The 18,167-nt window shown below is 35.7% G+C and overlaps 1 protein-coding gene across 2 annotated transcripts in view; it reads left to right on the top strand.

Annotated features, from left to right (window-relative positions):
• The window catches only part of LOC106869724 (uncharacterized), a 216,755-nt gene extending 201,841 nt beyond the window's left edge, over nucleotides 1–14,914 (top strand). For both annotated transcript variants that reach the window (XM_052966168.2, XM_089349507.1), the window contains exon 3: nucleotides 14,397–14,914. In XM_052966168.2, the coding sequence (XP_052822128.1) occupies nucleotides 14,397–14,478 (82 nt within the window). In that variant the 3' untranslated portion in view covers nucleotides 14,479–14,914. The remainder of the gene's footprint in view (nucleotides 1–14,396) is intronic.
• Nucleotides 14,915–18,167: the final 3,253 nt, after the last annotated feature.

Genomic DNA, 18,167 nt, shown 5'->3' with positions numbered 1-18,167 from the left:
GCCATTGCGCCTCCACACAAGTAATTACATTCACATAGAATCTCGAAATCATCTCAGGAGAGAAACTTTCAACATGTCAACTTTCTTGACGCGTCAACGACTCCGTGGGTTATGTCGTCGACAGAGACTACTCTGTTCCTCTAAAAACCACCATAATCTACATAATATCATTATATTTCTCTTTTTATCCTCCTGCCACTTCAAAAATCATTGATTCATACACTCCACACATTTTACTAAATCATTGATTCTTATAACTACTTTAAGATACTCTCACGCTCATAGGTGTTAGCCCTCAAAAACTGACTTCCTAAATATAAACTAAACTTTAATCCTATTAAACCTACCACACTTACTCCATCAAGACGACTATGAACGACTGAAGAGGCTACTTGTAGTGTCTTCTTAGTCAGAGTAAATTATAGAATTCGTATATCAGAAAGTAAATAAAAAAAGAAAACATAAGCGTAATGTAACTGGAATGAATGAAAATTATATATTAGAGGAAACTAAATCTTTTGGATTGTGTTTTTCTTTTATTAACAATCGAATATCGATAAGTACTTAATGGTCATTTGATGGTACTGCAATTCATATATTTACCAGAATATACTGATACGGTGGTGTTGATTTGGTTTAAAAAGAGTTTTAAACGGTTACGTTTTCTCGACTACCATATAATTCTCAGTATTTGTCTTCATTTTTTTCTGGCTTATTCATGATACTGTTGCTATTGTTACTGTTTATTTCCGGTATATTCTGTGCCAAATGACCTTAGCAGGTCATAACTATGTCTAAATTAGTGTGAAATCGATGGCTGAAGTTATTTTAAATCAGCGAAAACGAATTTAACAGAACAGCGTTTAAAATCGCTTGATTCATTTATATCTTCGTGTTTGTTTATTTTCCTTTTCACTAATCGGATTCTCGACTAATAAAATTCTGTCCAACTATCTCGTTTATCGTTGCATTTAAAGTTCGTATCAGCAAGAGAAACAATTGTCTGTACAAAGATTAATTCTGGTTTTGTTTTTGTATGAAGTTTTCTTGAACTTGCGAACCCCTTCCGAGGCGCACACATCAATCATGTCATTAGTAGCTAGGTAATAGAACCATAAAGATACACTTTAGACGAGGATTCCCTGCAAAACACTGCCAAACGTTATTCCACACTACTCGAAGTTAAGGCCATTTGAAGGAATCTTAATATATATTGTTTTAAGTTACGTTTACAGTCTAATTTCTAAGACGCTTCCAATACCATAAAAGGTACTTTTTCAAATAGATCATCAAATCCCTTTACCAAAACTATATCTATTAGACTGCTAATCGTACTTTCACTTTCCTCATAGAAATAGATTACTTTTGCTTCATTCACCTTATTAATTCTATTTGACCATTTAGCTTTCACACTCTTCACTTAAGGAATGACATCTAGTGAGATGCATTCACCATTAACTTTCTACGTGGACGTTAGAGCGTTTTAAGAAATTGTATATCCCGTTACTTACGTTTTTCATTAATTTCCTTTATATATTTCAGTTCATTTGATAAATGAGATTTAGTCATGTAGCTATATTTTTACTTTTACAAATTAACACTTTTTTTCTCTTAAGAACATCACATCGTATCAATAGTTAGCCATATGTATACTTTTCTTTTGAACTACATTCAGCACTGGTATTAACGCTTGCTGTGGATATAAAAACATATATTATTTGTCTTTGTCGTTCATGAGATGTTGACCTAAAATACGACTAATGTTTGGACAGGTACCGGAAAAGAAAAGAATAATGTTTGGCGTAGGAAACTTTTCAAAGATATGGAGATCCTCAACTTAAATCATACACATCAGTTTTGTCATAATATTAAACATTGAGATACTAAGTGATAATGACAGTCACCACTAGTTTCATATATTAAGAAATATATTTCACAAGTGCAGTGGTAGCAATACTAATAATTTCTAAATAGACTCAAGGTCAGCTATTCTGGAAGACCCCCTAAATCGATTGGTGGTTATTTTATCGTACACAAATGGATTAAAGTAAAAAACGACGGCCAGAGTTTCTGATTTTAGGATTCAATTGAAAAAACAAATAAATAAAATATTCTTTTCTACTCTAGGCACAAGGCCCGCAATTTTTGGAGAGGGGCCCAGTCGATTAGACTGAATCTTAATTTATCGACCTTGAAAGGATGAATGACAAAATCGAACTCGGCGGAATTTGAGCTCAGAACGTAACAACAGACGAAATACCACTAAGCATTTCGCTCGGCGTGCTCACGTTTCTTATTTCTTTATTGCCCACAAGGGGCTAAACATAGAGAGGACAAACAAGGACAGACAAAGAGATTAAATCGTTTACATCGACCCCGGTGTGTAACTGGCACTTAATTTATCGACCCCGAAAGGATTAAAGGCAAAGTCGACCTCGGCGGAATTTGAACTCAGAACGGAACAGCATACGAAATCCCGCCAAGCATTTCGCCCGGCGTGCTAACGATTCTGCCAGCTCACCGCCTTGGTTGCAGTAGTAGTAGTAGTAATAATAATAATAATGATAATAATAATAATAATAATAATAATAATAATAGTAATAAAGATAATAATAATAATAATAATGAGATTAATAATAGCAATAAGACTACTACTACTACTACCGCTACCAATGAACCATGCCCCCATGATTTTGATGCACGGTGGGGGGGGGGGGAGAATAAAGGATCAAACAGGATGAAAAAAAAATGGACCCGGACCGAGAATGGACAACAAGAAAGGAAGCGGTAAAGGAACGGCAGATGTGGAATTCAGCTGCTGCGGAAAGGTGTTTTCTAATTACATCGAGCTTAGAATTCACCAAAAGGAAGTGTGTCAGAAGAAAGTGATTCAACAGCGAGGGTTGGAAAACCAGAAGACGTGTGGCCAGAACCTCCTGGAAAGAAACCATAGAGAAGGTCATTCTACAGTCAAATCGGAACAGAAAAGAAAAGAGATAGGCGTGAAGAAGCCAAAGATTAAATGGCCGAAGGAAAATGATGCAGCTAGCTATAAGAAATTCGACGACGAGGTAGCAAGAATGACCACCAAAATTCAAATGGACAGGATGGTGATTCACCCGCTGATATTCGTTGACGCTGCATCGAAGAAACCAAAGCGTCAAAGGCCCAAAAGGCCAAAGAAAAAAGGATAAGAAAGAACGCATTCAACACCAGAGCTGAAGACGCCACCGAAAGAGGCGGGGGCCATCACGTCGAAAACGGTAGAAGAGTCGGGGCTGAAACCAGACGTGGTTCCTCCTGATGATGTTTTTATCCACTGGATCCTATAAAGGAGCTGTTGAGGTAGCGAACCACGAAACGTGATCGGAATTCCTCCATTCCTTTCTACTATAGACACAGGGCCTGAAACTTAGGGTGAGGAAGCCGTTCGATTACATCCACTGGTACTTATTTCATCGACCCCGAAAGGACGGATGACAAAGTCGACTTCGAAATTTTAACTCAAAACCTAAGGATGAACGAAATGCTGCTTAGCCCGGCTTGCTAAAGATTCTGCCAGCTCGACGCCTAACATAATAAAAATAGTAGTAGTAGTAGTAGTAGTAGTAGTAGTAGTAGTAGTAGTAGTAGTAGTAGTAGTAGTAGTAGTCGTAATTTATGTACATAGAGACCAAATCATCAAAGCTAATAAACCGAATATTGTTGTGAAAGGCCAAGACAATAAAATTGGTTTATTGATCGACACTAGCATTCTTTGTGATCACAATATCTCAGTAAAAGAATTTGACAACTCAGTGATTGCTCATTAACAATTTTAAAATGTGACATCTCAAGGCCGTTACAATACCAGTAACTGTAAGAACACTTGGAATGATAACAAAAGAAACTGAAAATTATTTGAGAATGATTCCTGGCTTATTTATCATCGATGCAAGAATTACAAAACACCATTGGAAAATACGAAAACTAAAAGAAGCAGCACATATGCTAGGACACAACAACCTCCGATGCAGACCGAGTGCAGATATAAACAGCATATGAGAACCGGTATTAAGGAAGGATAGGAGAATATTAGATTTATAAGCCATAAAATTCACTCCATAATTGCCCACGGGCATATAGCGTAGTGGTTAAGAGCGCAGGTTCGATTCCAGGCAGTGATCTGAATAATAATGATAATAATAATAATGATAATAACAGCAACAACATCGAAAAATACCTTAGGAATGAGAACTCAGGTTCGAAAATTCCCCAAGACACCTGATGAAGGCTGGAGGGTATATCAGCCGAAACGTTGTGTTAACAACAAACAAGATGAGGACAAATATTCGTCAATTGTAAATAATGTATGAAAGGTTTTGTAGTCTTTTTTGCATAGAAGGAGTATAGACGCAGACACGAGTGTGTCGCCAAGGCATTATACTGAGGTATATTATGGCAACAGGGATTTGAAGTAGATACAAAATGGAGCCAACACCCTCCGGTGAGGGTGTCAGAGAATAATGGAACGCTATTATATTGAACGTTACTGTATTGACTGATGGGGCATTATTGTATTGCCTCTCTGTAAAATTAAAGTAAGACAACCCGATATTATCATGCTGAAGCAGGTATCAAAAGGGTGCATCGTCATTGCTGTGACAGTGTCTGCTGGTATGAATTACAGAGGTCATAGAACAGTAGATATTAAGAAGATACCAACTTTTGGAGAGAGATGTGCAAATTCTGCGGAATGCTTCTCCAAAAGCAATCCCAGTACTTATAAACGCCTTGGGTTTCGGTACAAACAGACTTGATAGTTTCGTTGTTGAACTCGGTGTAACAACAAGAGTTGCATTAATGCCGAAATCTCCTCCATTAAGAATAGAGAGAATTGTTGCAAAGGTCCTCCTCATATAAGGAAAGTGGTTGTGACACGGAATCAGTGATATTCATTCCAAATGTACCACATTTCTGCATATCATTAGATGCTAATAATAATAATAATATTAACAATAGTTTCAAATGTTGGCACAATGTCAGAGGAAGGAGTAAATCGATTGCATCGACTTCAGTGCTCAACCAGTATTTATTTTATCGAACCGGAAAGGCTGAAAGGCAAAGTTGGCTACGGTGGAATTTGAACTCAGAACGTAAAAACGGACGAAATGCCGCAAAGAATTTCGCACGGCGTGCTAACGACTCTACCAGCTCGCCGCCTACATAATAATGATAATGACAATAATAATAGTGATTTCATTTATTTGCCGCACTAATAATAATAATAATAATAATAATAATAATCATAATAATAATAATAATAATAATAATAATAATAATAATCATAATAATAATAATAATAATAATAATCATAATAATAATAAAGAGCACCGGGAGAAGTGAAGAATGTCGCAATTCAAATGTGTATTTGTATTGCGGTTGTTATCATATCGTGTAGAGTTCAACGGAAATACTTTCGACTTGCATCTTTCTCCAATAAGATGTAATGATCTGGGTAACTGAACAATGGATAAAACATTAAGAGTATAACGATACATATGACATTAGCAGGCATGAGGCTGGTAGTAAAAGCAAAATCAATATTTCACATATTGTTGATTTCGTTATGAATACTAAATTTCAGCAAGCATATTCTCAAAGGCAGCTTATGCAAACAAGACATCCAGAACACTGTTTTGCGGTTAAATAAAGGATGCGCAAACTATTCTTGTTTAAATTTAATGTCTTTGTACATTACTGCAACCAGAAGAATGTATATATAATATTATAGTCTTATTTTAAGCAAGATGTACGTTGTTTTCGCCAGTAAGATGTGTGTGTATGTGTGCGCGTGCGTGTGCGCGTGTGTGTGTGTGTGTGTTGACATATATTGTATTCATCCTTCAGTTTTGTAGATTCCTTCAAGTTTTCTGAGTTGGACTTAACATTTGCTGAATGTGAAGGGTTTTGGCGGTATTCTCATTAAAATGTTGCTGAATTTCATCACAAATCATTCTGCGTTGCTCAGTAAGTGTAACAGTAGGCGTAGGACTGGATGTGTGGTAAGCAGCTTGCTTACCAACCACATGGTTCAGTCCCACTGCGTGGCACCTTGGGCAACTTTCTTCTACTATAGCCTCGGGCTGACCAAAGCTTTGTGAGTGGATTTGGTAGACGGAAACTGAAAGAAGCCCGTCTTATATATATATATATATATATATGTATATGTTTGTGTATGTGTGTTTGCCCCCCCCCCCAACATCACTTGACAACCGATGGTGGTGTGTTTACGTCCCCGTAACTTAGCGGTTCGGCAAAAGAAACTGATAGAATAAGTACTAGGCTTACAAGAATAAGTCCTACAGTTGCTTTGATCGACTAAAAGGCGCTGATCCAGCATGACCGCAGTCAAATGACTGACACAGGTATAAGTGTAAGAGTAAGATATTCAAGGCTTGCACTCCTGCATTCCCAGATGTGCTGCTTTAGTGACCCTATCCTTTACAACTGTCAGTTTCGAGCTATAACCACCAATCATGCCTGTCTCCTCGATTCCATATACCGAAAATCTATTTCGTAAGCAGGTTTTAACTTGCCAAAAGTAGATTTTAAACAATAGATGACGTGATAAAACAGTGGAAAGAACGTTTAATTTTCAGATCTGTTCGTCAACAGTTCTGATATTAATGGGAAATATTTTTATGGAAAGCCGAAAAGAGAGATGTTGTCACACATAGATATAGTGAAAGTCTATTTGCAATAAGTAACATAATCTCTGGTAATCCCCAAGGGTATATGGAATACCCATAAAACACTTGAAAGCAGGAGGCAACACTAGCATTTGCAGTACAGTGTATGATACTTTCTTGCTGTGAATGAACTTTGATTCCATAGTATTGGATTGCTGGATGGTTTTTCTATTGTTTATTCATAAACATAAAAGACTTAAGAGTGTATATGACTATTTCTGAGATATTATTCTCTAAGTATCTGTGGGTAAATATGCCAAGAACAACGTAAAACAGTCTGATTTACCAGAAATTCAGTCTAGCTTCCGAGTGAGCTGAGGGACAAGGGATATGATCTTCCCGGCTGGACAACTTCAAAAGTGTGTTGAACCTCAAGTAGCACTCTGTCACGTATATGTTAACCATAATAACGCCTTTGTTACCTTAGTAGAGAAGCTTTGTGAATAATTATTCACAAACGTGGCTCGCTGACAGTTTTACTGTACGTGAAAACAATATTGTTTTCGCAGAGTGACATTGAAAACCAATCGGACTCTAACACGTCAAAACATCATTTTAAAGTCCACAAATATACAATCATTAAAACACCAATGAAGTAACCTTTGCATTATATCTACTTATGTATAAGTATTTCTGAACGAAAGACTTGAGGTCAGTAAAATGCTACGCCACGCAACGTCTCGTACTGAAATTACATTTATAATTTCATGAACTGTGCATACTAAAACTATTTCGTATTTTTACAGGTCCAGAATTTAATTTCTGAGCAACAATTAGTTGTTAACAATCAACAACATTGTTTTAGCGCTCACAAATATTGAAACTATTTGTTTTCCCTTTAGATCTTATGCAATGGAATCCATTACATTATTTGGTTGAACCGTTATTAACCAGCGTCTTCCAATCAGTGTAATATAGTCACCATATCTTTCTCTTTGCCACGGCTGCTGCTGCAACTTTTCCTACATTTCTGAACAGCTAATGTAACTGCCAATACTAGTCAAACTTTCTCGTAACAATTTTAACACTTTTCACAATTCTCTCTTCTTCCTACGCCGTATGAAGATGCATTACTCTGCCAGATCTGGCGCTAAAGACTATGCTCAATCATTTGCTGACAATACTATAATTCTATAAAATCCCCTACCCACAATAACTATTCTTGCAGAAACCAGCCTGCATAGGTTCAAAGTCAACATCAATCTCATCAATTCCACTAGTCCCGTAGAGTGTGCTTGGTTAAGAAAACAGCAGCATCGGGGTTGACGTAAAACAAAGAGAAATTATTTCACAGCCCGACATTTCTGGTTTTGTATATTATTAAAGTTCCCACAAGTACACCATGAGTGTTGACGGTTATGTATTAAACAAAACGACAAACAACTTAGAACAAATGCTTACTATGGATTAGAGTTATAGAATGAAGTTTGAAGGAAAGAGAGAAAGGGAAATCACATTCATATTCATTTATCCACATTTCCGATACAAATATGAATATAAGTAATGTATACAGGGATATATATATTTAATATTGTATAGCGAAAGTTGTATAATCACATTTAAGTTAATTTCTCGTGACTCTATCTTTAAATACGAGAGAAGTCTAAATAATGTTCCGTTCTTTAATCGTTTATGAAATATGATCTAGCAGTATAACGTAAAGTAGATGCAGTCACCTGTACAACGTCTCCACATACGTTGAATTTGCTCTTAGGTAGTAAATAAATCCATAAATATTGAAACATTTACGATTTCATGATGGCTTGTCTTATAAACATAGTGAACTGCTCTCAACAACGTGAAATATTCACTTTATATATATGAGAACAGGTGTGGCTGGATAGTTCTTAAGAAGTTCAGTTTGCATCCACATGGTTTTGGGTTCGATTTCACTGTGTGACTCCTGGGGTGGGTGCCTGGCTTTAAAGGCTCAGCCCGACAAGTATGTTGTAAGTGAATTTGATACGAGGGACGATTTGGCAGCCTGTAGCACACACACGCACATACACACACGCGTGCACACACACGCACGCACACACACGCACACACGCACGCAAGAACGCACATACACACCAACACACGCACATACACGCACATACACACACATGTAAACACACACACACAAATGTATACACGCGCATAGACGCACGCACACGCGCACACGCGCACGCACGCACACACGCACACACAAACATATATTTCTTTTATCTTTTATTTCTTTCATTTATTTGACTGCGGCCATGCTGGGGCAACCATTTGAAGGCTTTTAGTCGAACAAGGTTACGGCGACATGAATACACCAACACTGGTTGTCAAGCGGTGGTGGCGGTGGTAGTGGTGAGGCAAACACAACGACACACAAACATAGAAATATACATACATAGATGCACACACACATATACACACACACACACACATATACGTCGGGCTTCGTTCAGTTTCCATCTACCGAATCCACTCACAAGGCTTTGGTCGGCCCGTGGCTATAGTAGATGATACTGACTGACGTTGCCACGCAGTAGGACTAAACCCAGAACGATGTGGTTGGGAAGTAACCTTCCTAAAACACAGCCACGCACACGCATACACACACACACACACACACACGATACATATATATATATATATATATATATATATATATATATATACTCTCTTTTACTCTTTACTCTTTTACTTGTTTCAGTCATTTGACTGGTGCACCGCCTTTAGTCGAGCAAATCAACCCCAGGACTTATTCAGTCTAAGTCTAGTACTTATTCAGTCTAAGTCTAGTACTTATTCCATCGGTCTCTTTTGCCGAAGTTACGGGGACATAAACACACCAGCGTCGGTTGTCAAGCGATGTTAGAGGGGACAAACACAGACACACAGACATATACATACTCTTACACACACACACACACACACACATATATATATATATATACATATATATATATATATATATATATATATATATATATATATATATATATATATATATATATATATATATATATATTTATATATATATATATATATATATATATATATATATATATATATATATACAGATATAGGGCAGGGAATTACCAAATATCGCCATCCGTTAGAGAAAAAATTGTAGTTTAGAATCAGTAGTTCTTTGACTGCTATTTCTAAATTTTCAGTATGTTGATGAAGCAACTAATGCTGACCCCTATATATTTCTGATTATATATATATATATATATATATATATATATATATATATATATATATATATATATATATATATATATATATAGATAGATAGATATACACATATATACGACAGGCTTCATTCAGTTTCCGTCTACGAAATCCACTCACAAGGCTTTGGTCGGCCCGAGGCTATAGTAGAAGACACTTGCCCAAGGTGCCATGCAGTGGGAATGAACCCAGAACCGTGTGGTTGGTATACACACACACACACACACACACACACACACACACACACACACACACACACACACACACACACATATATATATATATATATATATATATATAGATAGATAGATAGATAAATACATACATACATACATACACACGTATATTTGTCTGTGCATGTGTGTTTGTGCATGTTTGCATGTGCGTGAGTGTGTGTATGTGTGGGTGTTAGAATTTATATGTACAAGTAGGTACACGACTGCTACTGTTACATTTAGCCCACACCGTAGATATTTGTAATTGTGTCTGCTTTCAGTATGGTTTCAAACAAACTATTGCATGGCATGATATTACAAGTTATGAGCTTCCGCCACAGGATACAAATCAACCATAATGAAGAAACGAGCGTAGGAGATTTAATAATAAGTAAACCTGTGTTTTATCCATGCCTCTCATATTTACGACTAAAACCCTTCATAGCGGCGTCACAGCATGGCTGCAATGCAATGACTGAATCAAGTAGAACATAAAAGATATGTGTGTATGTGTTTGTATGACTATATGTGTGTGTATGTGTGTGTTTGTATGCTTGCTTGTGAGTGTATGTTTTATAGCGTTAAATCAATTGCGAAGATGAATTACAAAGTGATACTTAAAGGTTGTCTAGCTTCAATAGATAACGTAGCAGTGCCTCATGTTTGCATTTAAATTTCATTTACTTCATTTTTTTATTTATTATCAACCATAATAACACACCTGACCAGTTGTGTACACGTATATACTGTAATCACATGTATCTATTTGAGAGAAGTATTGTTATCGTAATTTTTCTCTTTTTTTCTTTTATAAATATAGTTTAACAAGTACTTTGTGTTGAAAGCTAATTAGTTGGTCTCTAGGGGGCCATCGCACCAGCTGCAAAACTATGGCCATAGGTCAACTTCGGCGTTATAGGAGATGTTTGTAATTGAATACAATAGTTGATAATTTAAAATGTTTTCCGATTATAGAAAATACCGTTGGGTGGAAATGGCTAATAATAGTTATTTGAAGGCAAGTTCATTATCTGAATGTGTGTTGTTTATTCCAGCCTTTGGAAACCAAAAGTCTTTGTTATTCGGGTTAGTCAAGGGGGAAGAAAAAATAAAAATAACAGTTTAGAAAATAAATAGCATTATAAATATATAAAGTAAAATCAAATTGAATAAAAAAAACAACGGAATTTAAAATAGAAATCACTGTCTATGCGGTCTTCAATTAAAAGTTTGTTTGATTTATAGTTTTAAGGTTACTTCAGGCTAGATATTTTGGTTTATATATTTTTTTACGTTTTATATGAGAAGTCAATGAATGAAGTCAAGTCAGACAGAAAATACAGCTACAAACACACATACACACACACACGTGTGTGTGTATGTGTACGAGTGTATGCATGTTTGTGTGTGTATAGCAGTAGGTACTCACATACATGTGACGCACTAATATATGTATATCTACATGCATACCCATATTCATATATATATATATATATATATATATATATATATATATATATATATATATATATATATATACACATATATATTCATATATACATACTTATATATATATATATGCACACACACACAAACACACACACACTCACTCACACCATACACATATATGTATATAGAGAGGTAGATAGATATATGGTAGACATATACACACATATATATGCATACATATATATATACATGTACATATATATATATATATATATATATATATATATATATATATATACACACATACACACACACACACACACACATATATATATATATATATATATGTATGCATACATACATATATGTATATATATATATATATATATATATATATATATATATATATATATATATATATATATATATATATATATATATATATATATATATATATATATATATATATATATATATCCACACAGAAACAGGCATACAGACAAATACCCGCGCACACACAGACACACACATATCCAAACATGCGCGCGCACATACACACACACACACACACATATATACACACACACTGTAAAGCAAGCTATCACTGAGCACAATCTAAGACTGGATTCCAATTTCCGAGTAATAAATTATTCACTGAAACTAGATATCCATAGTCTAATTGAATAGAATGAGATATTCCAAGAATTTCTTAGTATAACCATTCTATTATTTGAATAAAACCAACAAGCCTCCATATATCCTTATTCCGGGAATTATTTGTAAATTGCCTCAGATCCAAATTTAAAATTTAAAACTTCCAAATGTCTACACTAACACTAACATGTTGATAGTATTCCTTACTCTTTAATGATCAATGTGCTTTCTTGAGCTGTATGATGCCACCGAAAAAAGCCCTGAAACGCTGCACATTCTGTGCGAATTCCAAGTCAATTGATAGTGTTCCCTAATCTATAGGGATGAACATGCTTTCTGCAACAGTAAGATATCTTAATTTGGAGCCGTAAAAAATTTTGAAACGATAATCTTAAATGACGTTATGTCACACGTTCTGAGAGAATCGAGCCTGAATATGTTAATTGCTGTTGTGATTCGTCACAGATCAACGTCTTCTGTATGCTGAGTCTGTGTTCGTAACGCATTCGATCCATCAGCGCAAAGGATTCTGGGCAATCGTTGTTTCGATATCGTTGTGACTCGCTAACTAAACGCATTCTGGACTGAGAAAGCTAAAAAAAAGTTCGAGGCACATGTTTAAAACTACTTTATTGGTCAGTGCTGCTAATTGCCAACCATTAATAAATTGTCATATGTATGTTGAATAGCGAGAATCAAAATGGTGACCTGCATATTTTTTCTAAATATATTCTGGTACATTCGAATGTGAACTGCTACTCGAAACGTTAAAATAGCTAGTATTAATCACCCACAAAGCTAATAACTCCGGCAATGAATCTTTCTTTCTCAGGTATAACTTGTGTTTAAGATAACTGAAGTACTTACTTGGTTTGGTGAAATTACACGTGGTGAAAGCTGTTGCGGCAGTTGTAATGTAAATTCTATTAGCAGAGTTGCGTAGATCTTTCGAAAGCTTATTCGTATCATTCAGACAGACGCTATATCTCATACTAGGTGCAGGCATGATTGTGTAGTTAACTATGTGTGAGAAACTATGAGCAGGTATGTTTTACGTTTGGACCTTGATCAATGGAAATTGTGTGGAGGCCCGTCGTTTGCGTGTGTGCATGTGTGTGTGTATGTGTGTGTGTGTGTGTGTGTGTGTGTGTGTGTGTGTGTGTTTGGGTTTGTCCCCCATCACCTGACAACCGATGCTGGTTTATTTTTGGCCACACAAATTAGAGGTTCGGCTTATATAGACGGACTGGATAAATAACAAGCACGTGATATAAGATGTAAGAATTAGGACCGATTTATTTGACTAAACTTTTGAAAGATAAATGATGGAGAATCTAATATACAGAGTTTTAATTCTGGTCTTTGAATTAAGCATCTTTCTAAGTATGTCTACGAATAGACAAAACGCCGGCCCTGATTTTGAAAACGCTTCTAAATATCAAATGAAAATATAACATCTAAATGGATTACTTTGCAGAAAGAAATTCTCCTGTGTTGTATAAAGTATTCAAATATAATATAAGATAATTCCTTTCCACGACTTCCCACATACAAGCCTTTGTTAAAATAATCAACTGTCATGCATCGTACGCGATTTAGCTAAATGCACAATGCTCTGAAGATAATTTGCACTGTGCTAATGTTATGCATGGGTTGCAGGGTAATAATAATAATAATAATAATAATAATCCTATCATAGTAGGTGCCTTAGGTATAATAAAAAAATATTCAGACAAATACATAACAAAAACACCAGGACTTACAAATATATATAACATACAGAAAATTGCACTACTGGGTACTGCTCACATTCTACGCAAAACACTTTCAATACAGTAAACATAAGAGCACCACAGCAAACCACAGCACATACCCAAGGCGCACAGAGCTGCGCTCGGTAGTGAAGTGAAAGCACGTTATAAAAATAAAACTACTGAATAATAATAATAATAATAATAATAATAACAACAATAATAAGTTGTCGATCAAAAGTTGTTGATATATATAAAATAGTATTGAGTAACTTGACTATTAATAGTTTCCATATCCTTATTTTTGTTGTTTGTTTATGATACCTGTATTAGATGTGTTAAAATTGTAGTTGTTAATTACTTCTATTCTTTTATTCTTTCAGTTGTTCCAGTTCTTTGATTCCTGCCATGCTGGAGCACCGTTTTAAAGGGTGTCAGTCGACGAAATCGTCCTCCAGGACATAAACATACAAACATCGATTTTCAAGCGATGGCGGGACAAACAAAAGACGTACACACACGCGCGCGCGCGTATACACACAGGTATATATATATATATATATATATATATACGAAGAGCTTCTTCAAGTTTCCGTCTACCAAATCCACCCACAAGGCTTTGGTCGGTCTGCTGCTATAGTAGAAGACAATTGCCCTAGGTGCCACACATTGGGACTGAACTCGGAACCGTGTGGTCAGGAAGCTTGCTACTTACCACACAGCCACGCCTCGCGCGGGCTTCTCTAAATCATAATGATTTCTATGCCAAGCAGTATGTAATAATGTAACTGTATTTAATTATTCGTCCATTAATAACTTCGGGGATGTAGTTATTATGAATCTAAAATTATGAATCTCCAGAGTTGACTCTTCTGATGCTTCAATAAAATAAATAGCAGCAGTAATTGTCCAGCCTTAATTCTTTACTCGTCAAATATCTATATCTCGATTGTGTAAAAATATTTAACGTCACAACGATGACTTAATGAATATGATGGTAAAGATAAACACTGAAAATAATATTTGCTAATGATTGTAAATTGCGTTGTCAGATAAATTTGTTCGTTTTTTTTTTCTTTTTTTACTATAAAATTTATTCATATCTCTAAAACTATAAATAACAGTTGCAGAGGAAGAGTAGAGCTACGAAATATCATGAACACAACGATAAAAGTATTTTTGCCAACCAAGTGTGGCGTCCTATACGGGACGGTGCTACTGACGTTTATAACTCCAGAAAGACATCTCTTCCAGCTGGCTAACGACAAACATTCTGCGTCCGGTTAGTATTTTGCGAGTGGAGTGAGTTTTCATCACTAGCTGGTGATTAACGCAGGCTGAGACGGGTATCAACCAAGAAACTCGAGTCCGTGTGTATCACGTAAGGCTAGGGATGGGAGCGATGACCTCCCTTCGAAAATACTAATCGGACACAAAATGTGTGTCGTTAGTCAGCTGGAAGAGATGTCTTCCTGGAGCTATAAACAACAGTAACACTGTCCCGTATAGGACGCCACACTTGGCTGGCAATTATATGTTACGATTCCGTATGGCGACTGTTTATATCTCGCTCTGAGATTTAATACAGCTTATTTCTCCTTTTACGTTTGTGCTAATTGACATAACGTTGGAAAGGATTAAAATAAATAGGACCCCCCCCCCCAAAAAAAAAAAAACCGAGTATAACTCATAGCACATTATTTTAGAATTCCCTCTCTATTTCAGTACATTTTCAAGTAATTTCACTCTTTTGCTATACAGTTATACATTTATTTATACCTCGTGGGATATTAGTAAGAAAGAGCTGGAATATTAGTGAGAAAGAGCTGGAATATATGCTACCAGACCCTGTGCGCGGAGGACACAATTTACCAGTAGACTAAAGCTATAGGTCGGTTACGACGACGAGGGTTCCAGTTGATGCGATCAACGGAACAGCCTGCTCGTGAAATTAATGTGCAAGTGGCTGAGCACACCACAGACACGTGTACCCTTAACATAGTTCTCGGAGAAATTCAGCGTGACATAGAGTGTGACAAGACTGGCCCTTTGAAATACAGATACAACAGAAACAGGAAGAAAGAGTGAGAGAAAGTTGTGGTGAAAGAGTTCAGCCGGGTTCGCCACCTGCCCCTGCCGGAGCCTCGTGGAATTTTAGGAGTGTTTGCTCAATAAACACTCCCAAAACCCGGTCTGGGGATCGAAACTGCGATCCTATGACCGCGAGTCCGCTGCTCTAACCACTGGGCCATTGCGCGCTCATAAAAGCTACAAATTACAACGCTGAAATGAAAGGGAAAATTAGAAAAGCCTATTATTGAAGAGTAATAATATAAAATTAACCTCAATGCTTGACATAAGATTATAGGAAAATATACATCTGCCCTCAAGTTATAAACTACAGCATTAAAATAATAAATTGGAAAAGATTGTATATTGGGCTGTTTAGTTAGAAAGAAAGCAAGGAACTACCAGTAGCGTCCTGACGCTACTAGCGCTGAATTTTGTTTAAACAGAATATAACTACCCTACATAAAACAAAAGACCGGAACAAATATAAACAACAGACTAATACTATGTAAATACTGTGAGATTACTCATTTGAAATAACCAAAGAAAAAGTGATTAGTGTTAGAGAGAGACATGACATAAAGAAAAAATGAACAGAAAACATACCTAAGTATATAATGAAACAATAATGTACAAACTACAAACTGGCTTTATTGAAGAAATATATTTAGGTTGTGAGCAAACAGCAGATAAGTGTCAGAGAAATACTTGCCTAGCTAGAGATTTGATCTGTGTCTGTGTGTTAAACACAAGCAATTAAAGAGTGGCAGACGCATATTAGCTATTGAAAAACACACAAAAACTGTAAGTATTTGATATTTGGTGCTGATATTTACGCCGCTCCAACTGAGACCTAATAAGTGATACATTTACACGGCACAGTTGAAGAATGAAAACAAATGACTTAAAAGAAGCGAAAGGTCAGATTTTTTCTTTGACATGAACGTTGCCAAAATTGAAAAATATTATGAAGACGGATAGATTAAGATTTGATAAACGTCAAGTGCAAATTATGCAATCGATACTCTGTGGCAATTTTCCACATTATTTCTGGTCTTTCTGTCTTTACTAAATCCGAGTATACCCACAGAGTCGATCAAGTCAGCTGCTATTTATACCGGAAAACACTCCGACACTTCGAAAAGACAGAAATGGTGCAATCATAACAAACATTTCACATTACGATGATCTGTCAGCAATCATCTTGGTTTATGTAGGAGATGCATGTAAATGTTACTGTCATTTCACTTCCTCCTTTCTTTTGGAAGCAATATTTCTTACTCCCTACTGACATGTATTGTACTATCATACGTCCAACTCTTTTGCTGAATATGTCGACTTTCAAACATATATAAGCACATACGGATTTAGGACTAACATTTTTTTCCCGTTTTTCATTACAGAGAATATTTTCAAGGTTCTTCTTATTGTAGTGAACTACTCATCACTAACTGCGTGAACAATGGTAAACGAATAAAATTCGTATGCATAGTATACCTAAGACAATATTATCGAGCAATATATTTTCTGACGAGATTTATATTTTTATGGTAGTAAGGTGTGATTAAACGGAAATTTGGGTAATATTTTAGCAGGTGAAATAACAATACAGTGGCTGCCTCATTGTGAGTTTAATGTTGCAATTAATATCAACATTCGTATAATATTTTTGTTATTACGATTGTTAGTATTATTCATAAAGAATTATTGTTGCTATTAACGTTGCAATCATTGTAGTTATTTGAGTAAAATCTTCCCTATATTTATATATATCACATTTTCTTTCCCCACATCTGAAGGATGAATGGAGGTACCGATATTATTGAAAACGTCTAACATCTTCACCGCCATAACACTTTTAATGTAAATTTTTGCTTTGAAGCAGAAACAAATTCTAATTAAAAGTTTTATCCCTTAAATTGGCAAGATATATGGAAAGATATATAGGAATTCAGCTATCGTCTTCTCAATATAATCACAATAAAATAACAACGCAATAATATAATAAAAAACAATAAATCTAATAACAAGTCAAGTTGGAGGTACTTGGCAACACGTCTTTTTGCAATAAAATACATAAAGAG

The sequence above is a fragment of the Octopus bimaculoides genome, chromosome 3 (assembly GCF_046866305.1).
Source record: "Octopus bimaculoides isolate indiv1 chromosome 3, ASM4686630v1, whole genome shotgun sequence".
Lineage (NCBI taxonomy): Eukaryota > Metazoa > Mollusca > Cephalopoda > Octopoda > Octopodidae > Octopus > Octopus bimaculoides.
This window is presented reverse-complemented; position numbering and strand designations above follow the sequence as displayed.